Consider the following 8,384-nt stretch of genomic DNA (forward strand, 5'->3'; position numbering starts at 1 on the left):
ACAAAGATGAAGTGCTGTATCAAAGCAGTCCTTTTTATGAAGGCATTTGTCATTATGCGAATCTAGTCCAGACAGCAGCAATCCATTCAATTACTCAGGTGTGTATCTGCGTGCATCCTACTCATGAGTTTTCTTTCTACTTATATTTGCACTATTAAAAGCAGTATTTTTGATAAATTATGAATCTGAATCAAGCCCAGAGTATTCTTTTAGTGGAAATGGGGCAAGTTCTCTGGGTATGTAGACCATCATTTCTCTATCAAAATTTCCAAAAGCAGTTGAGCTACTATACTTAGACCAGCAAGGAACTTGCAAAGATTCAGTATAAGCAGTGAAGAACTATCAGTATGCGTATACAACATGTGAAAGGTAAATAGGTGACATGCAGCAAGCCGTGTCTTTGAACAACAGATCAGTGCAGAGTATTTTTTATATAATCAAATTTAAATACACTTCACATCTCTACATTGTACTTTCCTTAAAAAGGCAAAGCTCTACTAAATTAAATCCCATCCCTTATGACTTGCCTTAAAAGCTGGGTGGTAAGTAGACATAGGCAGTTATTAGTCAAGGGCAATTTCCAAGTGAAGTCATATAGCAATAAACAGGTACTTTAGATGTGACCCTGAAAATGACTAAAATTAATATCTTAAAGAGATGTTCTTGCAAAAGTATTAAAATGTAAGGGCTGCTGCAGAAAATACTTTCAAGAGCTTGAATATTCTTGTCTACTTTCTGGTTTAAGAATTTTAGATGCTCAATGCTTTTTAAATTATATGATCAATGACTGTGGTGCTTGAATAAAGAATAAATTAATTTATCTCTAGATCATCTACGCCACCACTGAAAGACCTCATCTAAGCATTTATTTGCAGCAGACAACTATACGAGAACTCTGGCAAGTTGTATTTCTGTCGTTTCACTAAGAGTCATTTATTGAGGTTTTTCACTTTTACATATCAAACCGTCATCCCTTAATAAACTCACTATATCCCTGACTGCTGATCATTTGTACATGTCTTGTAACTTAGTAAATAACTCAAAAATAAGTTAAAGAACAATAATAAATGATAAGAAGCTCATCTAATAATAAAAAGCTCATCTGAAAACATCACAAGATAAAACATCAGTGAACTGTGCCATTAAAATCACATCTGTAGAAAGTGGACATGCTTAAAAACTCTATCACATGGATGTATGTCTTTTATGTTCTCAGACATCCAGTGGCAACTAACAAATGTGAAACACCCCATACATTAAATTTGGCTCTCCAAAACCATAAACTCTAAAAAAATATCTTGATACATCCAGATTTTTCTAGGGTTTTCATTTTACTGAAAAACGTGGGAGTTTCTCCCACGAGTATGTGTTTAAAGCATAGATTTGATATAAATAAAAATTAATAATTGACCTAAAAAGACTTCAGCCTGTTTAGCTAAATAGTCAATGGGGAGCTCTCCACGTTCCACTTATTAGGATGCAGGAATCCCAGTGCAATAAATTAAGACTTACTATAAACAAGATTTTTACTCTTCCTTTTAGTTTGCTGTGACAAGTTGTCTTTGCTCTGCCTTTTTTTTCTTTTTTTTGGTACTATCTTGGAAGGTGGATTTTTCATTCTATTTGATGAGCTGATGCACATCTTCCTCTTGATCTCTTGCAAAGTCATGTACACATGCTTAGAAACCTGTATTTCCTGAACATCACAGCTGCTTTACTATTCTGGTGGCATGTACTGAGGTCTACCTGGATGTCCAGTGACAATAAGGAATTCAAACACTGAAATGGGGCTATTAAAGCCTCTCCAAGATTCAAGCTCGTCATTCAGTTACTATTCTTAGACCAACCCTTGATTACTAGGTGGTTTCGTTTGTGCTCAGTGAGAGCAGAGATATCATTATTCACTGCCAGCATTTTAGTCCACAGTGTGACATTTTTACCTTCATAGAGAAAAAGAAAGGGTACCACATAAGGCTCTAGGAAAGAAAATGAAAGTTCTCATCGCACTTCTGGGAGTAATACGCAAAGGCTTCTTCAGTAGATCCTGCTATCCACTGGAAAAGGATTGTGCCACTGTATTGTACAGAGTGCACAGACAAAAGACATTCCTAGATTAAATCTTTACTTTTTTTGCATAGTTATTTCCAAATATGTGTTTTCACACATTGTTATCAGTTGCACTGTCTAGATTTTGATGGTGTTTTAGTATGTAGCACTGCATTTACAAGCGTGATTTCTAGTGATTTCTAAATTGAATTTTGAAAGTTTTATTTGTGGTATAGCCATGACTTCTGGAAGAAGTTGTTTTCTGCAAAAGAAGCTGTATCTTATATTTGTCCTGCTGATACAGTTGCAGACCGGGTGGGTAGGAGAACAACCTTGCCTCCAAGCAGACAAGAGCTTCTTAAAACCTGCAGAAGACTTGCAAAAGTCTGTCCTCCCTTTTTGGATAGTTCACGTATCAGAATATACCTCTCTCTAAATACCTTGTCTTTCTTATATCCTTCGATCACTGCAGCTACGTATCAGCACCACTATGACTTTAAAGTCCTTCTACATTATCTAGCAGTCTTCCAGAATTTTCTGATTAGCCAAACAGCAACACTAAAATTGAGAATACAAGTAGCAAGGTCTGGTAATCATCCACTAACAAATAATATCCTGTCAGAAACATACTACCATTTACTAACACAACACAAAAAAACCCAATAAAAAACCAGCCACAGAATAAAAATACCTGATCATTCTTTAGCTGGAAACTACTGATGCCTTTGGGGTGATAAAACAACATAGAGAAATTAGTCCCGTGATTAAATTTTTATTATCATCCTGAAAAAGGACTACTGCTATTACCACCATCACTAGCATTTAGTTACACATTAGAATATATAACATAAACACAGACTGTGGTAAATATTTTCTTGAAAGTCAAATTCTGCTGTTCTCCCAACCTCTATAGATTTTCAAGCCAACAATAGCTGCTCTTTTGAGCTAGCTGCTCTAGCCTGTGTGACTGATTTCTTATTCTGGTCTGAACCATCAAAAAAGCAAGGCGATTGGTTAAAATAAAATAAAAAAAAAGCTGAATACCATAGCAACTAGCTCGCAGCCTTTCTAACGTGCAGAAAGGATTTTTTACTTGAACAAGAGCTACAAGTGAAAACACTAGGCCAAAAGCAGATCTGGTGTAACATCAACAATACAACAGAACCACAAAAGTTCCTTAATTCCTCCTCAATCTCTTCCCCATAATACCTTTTCGGCAGCAGCAGATCTTCAGGTTCTTATTACAGTACAGTACAGGGAATAAGGAAAAATGCGTGCTATGGTATTGATTCTGCATATATGTATGTAGACACTGCAGACTCCTTGCCAAAACAAACAGGATTACATTTTGAAAAATCAAGTCGTGGAGGCAGAACAATAACGGAGCTTGACTTTTAGTTTTAATTAATAATCATATCACTCCATAATTAAAAGGATTAAAAGTTTCCGAAGAAACATCCCTAAATATACTTAACTCTACATTGTCCAAGTTAGTGACTCCTTTTAGGGACACATTAAAGTAATCAAGATATTGATAATAAAGACAATCACTTAATGACAATACCCTCTAAGAATTGCATTGGGTCCATAAGGAATACACTTGAAGCTGTATATTGCTCTGGAATAACAGTTAAGAGTCTGTGTTGGGCTTCTGTGGCAAGGTTTTGGTGGTGGAGGGTCTGCAGGGATCTCTGTGAGAAGAGATCAGGAGCTACCCCCTCCAGGGGCAGGAGCTGTGACCCCTGGAGAGGAGCCCACATAGGAGCAGGTTTTCTGGCAAGAACTGTGGCTTGTGGGAAACCCATGCTGGAATGAATCATAGAATAGAATCACAGAATGTGTTGGGTTGGAAGGAACCTTTAAAGGTCATCTAGTCCAACCCCCCTGCAGTAAGCAGGGACATCTTCAACTAGATCAGATTGCTCAGAGCCTCATCAAGCCTGACGTTGAATGCCTCCAGGGATGGGGCCTCCACCACTTCTCTGGGCAATCTGTGGTATGTCCCTAATGGTATCTTCCCTGTGGAAGGGGTCCATACTGGAACAGTTCTTGAAGAACTGCAGCCTGTGAGAAGGACCCATGTTGGAAAAATTAATGAAGGACTGTATTCCCTCAGTGGGACCTATGCTGGAGTAGGGCATAGGAGAAGAAGCAACAGAGATGAAGTGTTATGGACTGACCGTAACCCTCACTCCCCATCCCCCTGCATTGCTCAGGGGTGGCAGGAGGTGGCAGAAAAATCAAGAAGGATGGAGTGAAGTTGAGTCTGGGAAGAAAGGTGGTGAGGGGAAGGTGTTTTTAGTTTTGGGGTTTTTTGTCACTAGCCTACTATATTTTTAATTAGCAATAAATTAATCTTTCTGAAGTTGAGTCTATTTTTCCTGTGACAGTAATTGATGAGTGATGTCCCTCTTCTTATCCTTTTATCTCATTTTCTTCCCCTGCCCTGATGAGGAGGAGGAGTGACAGAGGAACTTGCTGGGCACCTTGCAGCCAGCCAAGGTCATCCCACCACAGAGTTCTTTTGTTTGAGGAAAGCAGAAATCTCTCCTTGGCAACTGAAGCTATGAAGTCTTTGCTTTGAAGTAGACGTGCCCATCTGTTCTAGGTTAGCTATAATAGGTTTTCAGTGCACTGCACTGTGAAGAATTACAGTCCTGCCTCTTCTCCACCATGTTTGGGGTGGCTTGTACTCTGGAGACCCTGTTTGACTGCAAAAGGACCTTCACAGAGTTTGGCTTTAAAGGCCAGGAGAAAAGTCATCTCTCTTCTTCTTTGTGCATTATTTAAGAGGCATTCAAAACCTGCCATGAAGTAACATCAAGTCAAGAGGACCAGGTACAATCCCCACAGCACAGGTACCTTAACTACTTTTAATGTTAGGGCTAATTTTTAAGCTAAAAAAGACTGTGTTAAGTACGTAACTCCACAGTATCAAATTAATTTACTTGATCTCTATAAGCATCATTCCTGAGCTTTCACTGGCGTTAAGGAGTGCCATAAGCCACCCACACCTGTGAAAATCCAAACAATTTTTGCAGTTAAAATGAGGGGAAGAGCTTTACTTTGGGTTCCTGAATCTGAAAAGAGTGGCCTGATTTTCTATTAACAAAGTAATGAATTATGGGGTAATATTTGTGTTAATTTTTTTTTTGATCTGACAAAAAATGGCCACAAAATTCTTAAGGTCGTTTGATCCTCAAGCTCATGCAGTCTCACAGGGAGTTTATAATCCCAGGAAACTCTTCCATCAGAGACCACAGACCTTGAATTAACAAAACACACTTTGGTTTTTGGAGGCGATTTCATCATACTAGTAAATTGCTTCACATGTACTACTCACTGCTGAAAATGGGCACATTTCTGGTTTGTTTCAGGTCTCTGATACATCATAATTCAGACACCAGATCAGTCTAACTGTAACCATACATTTGTGCTCGACATGTATATATCTCAAAGTATGTCTGTATTTATAATACAGAAGGTGTATACAGACTTTGTTATATGCCAAGAATACGTACCCATCTCAGAAGGTAGGCATGTCCTTTAGCTTCCAAAAGATATTTGCTTTATTTTACAGTCACATTTTTATTTAAATCACATTCTATAAAACAGTGCAAAATTCCCCAGTTTCGCTCCATAAATAGCATATACTCGTCATGTTGGTATCTCAAATAGAAGTAGGAAAAGCAGGACAAAGAGAATCCAAGAAACATAGCAAAGCTACATGCAAAGTTTTAGCAACCCTTGATTTTAAAACACTGGAGTTTCCAACACTTCCCTTACTCATCAGATTGTGTGCTGATCACAACAGATAGCTAGCTCTTGCCCATTCCTGATACTTTGAGAACGGGAATTTTTGTTGAGTTTGGTTTTATATACCTTTGGTTTTTTAATAAGGGAAGAAGCAAGGAATTGTCTTTTACTTAAGCTGATATCCAGCAATTCACACAGAGAGAACATACCGGTTTTCTGAAAAACCTGAAATGGTACTCTGTTAGCATTACTCACGCAAGCACGCTTTGTCCAAAAAAGCACCATACACGTAGTACACTGGAGACACTGAAATGCTGCTGTAAATATGGCCCTATCCCATAATTTATGGCAATGAAAATTTATTCTATTTCCCCAAAATAGTAAATTTGCTCTGAAGAGCTTACAATCTTAAGTCAGAATTCAAAAAGAAAGAGAGCAGGGCAAGCCAGACAAGCCAGTACCCATTCTGCGTACTTAAACACACACACACTCCCTCTTGCCTATATAAATTAGAAAAATGTAGATCAAGGACAGTAACTTATTATAACAACAAAGACTCAAGGAGGGCCGGGATACACAACTTTGACCTCAGCTCTGAAAGATTTTTTCCATGCTCAAAGTCGCATGAAAGAAATTATAGAGATGCAGTACTGCAGCAGAGAATCAGCAACCGAAGGACACAACGGTAAGGCCAGAAAACTGGCACCTGAGACAGGTTACAAAATAAAAAAGTAACTTAACCATTAACGGTTATAACAATGGCTCCAGATGTTTGAAAAACTATGGGAGGGGGCAACACAAATGGTCAGAAAGTCAACGGAAATGCTGCAACTCTATTACCCTTCATTCACCTAGCAGAAAGACAATACTTGAGCTTATACTTACAGTGTTCTTGTCATAAAATTTATTATGACAAAATAATTATTTCATAGACAGTATTATCAGGAATTTTAGAAGTAATTTGAATCACCAGGTTTTTCTTTAAAAAAAAAAAGTAAATTGTTTAAGGATACATAGCTACATGTTAGTCCAACTGACGAGCGTCTGGAAGCAACTCATTAATAAGAAGGAAACTCAGTGATAAAAGAGTAGAAACTGTTCCTCCTAGTACATAGGACTGCTGATACAGATAGGGCCCAGGAAAACTATTACAAAACTATTTAACACAAAAGAAAGCATCTTAGCACAAGCACAGTATACTCAGACAAAACCCAATCTGCCTGATTACAATCCAGTCACAGGAAAACATCTAAACCATCAAATTGATGGGCAGCACCCCAAGTCTTTGTTATTACAGTGTTCTGATGTAGAACCTCATTCTTTCCTATAATCTTTAGATTCTGAGTTCAAAAGTGAGTTGACCTAGGTAGTTCAAGGTATTCTGCAAACTAAATAAAGGTATTTGTTTAGTTAATCTCAGAGGAAGCTATGTTAAACAAGGAATTTAAAACAGATGGATCTGCCCGAAAACTCTGTCAAAGGTCCTCTGCATTATACGCAAAGAACAGCATCCATGTGGAAGCATGCAACCTTCTCTTAGAAGACGTTCACCCCATTATGAAGATGATTAACCACAGGAATGAAGTTAGCTAAGTTGCCAAAGGACACCTGTAGAATAGTAGCTAAGCAAGAACAAGGACTCTTTATTTTAGGTCAATGAAAAGTTTCCATCTACACGTGGGTCGCTAGTACAGAAGACAGAGTCAGTACCATTTCATGATGTTTTCTGCAGTGCAGTTCAAAAATACAAACAAAACAGTGTGTGCAATACAGTTACTCAGCAGGTGAGAGACAGAAAAAGGAGAAACAAAGAAGGAGAGAAAAAGCTACATGCTTTTACTTTTATTGTTAAGTATTTAGGGTTTGCATCATCTTTGGGACATCTCAGACTCTAAGTAACAGCATTTAGAATGTGCAGCATCTAGATGTGCCACTTCCTCCAGGACACAGTTGTTTTCAAAAATTTTTATTCACTGCTTGTAAAGTGACATAATACAATCAATGAACTTAAGACATCTTTATCACATACGCTTTTTGCGGCTTCTGAGATCCACTGTCATAAGGGCTTCCTGTAACCAGCCATCTGGGATGAAAGCAAAAATAAGTCATAGGCAACCTTACCTCCAAGACCATCTCCAGAATCAACCTCATAGAGGCTCTCCCCTTCCATGTTGTCTTTAGGATGCAGCAGAAAGCAAGATCTTCCTCAAGTGATTTGCTCAGGCTCCAGAAGGAAGCTGAATCCACCCACTCTGCAGCCAGCAGGTAATATCTTTCAAAGAAAAACATAAAAACAAAGCCATTGATTCACTTCTGCTATACAACAGAGAGGTCATTTAATTTCTCCCTTTCGCCCCCAACTTTTCAAAATTGTGTGTTAGTTAGTTCCACATCCAATATCTCAGCTCCTTATATCAACACAGTCTTTTCAGTGGGTATCTGAGCTCCTTTTCACATGTAAATTCAACTGCCATTCACAGGACAAACCCTCCACCTCATATAAAGGGATTGCATCAGCCAAAGTGCAGGACTATACCGAGGGGGGAAGCCTCAGCACAGAGGCCTGCTTATTCATATGGCCT

General features: G+C 38.3%; 1 protein-coding gene across 1 annotated transcript in view; it reads right to left on the reverse strand.

The window, feature by feature from the left end:
- The window catches only part of PPP2R2C (protein phosphatase 2 regulatory subunit Bgamma), a 100,083-nt gene extending 91,992 nt beyond the window's left edge, over positions 1-8,091 (reverse strand). The window contains exon 1 of the mRNA XM_054203911.1: positions 7,924-8,091. Within this exon, the coding sequence (XP_054059886.1) occupies positions 7,924-7,972 (49 nt within the window). The 5' untranslated portion in view covers positions 7,973-8,091. The remainder of the gene's footprint in view (positions 1-7,923) is intronic.
- Positions 8,092-8,384: the final 293 nt, after the last annotated feature.

The sequence above is a fragment of the Rissa tridactyla genome, chromosome 5 (assembly GCF_028500815.1).
Source record: "Rissa tridactyla isolate bRisTri1 chromosome 5, bRisTri1.patW.cur.20221130, whole genome shotgun sequence".
Taxonomy (NCBI): domain Eukaryota; kingdom Metazoa; phylum Chordata; class Aves; order Charadriiformes; family Laridae; genus Rissa; species Rissa tridactyla.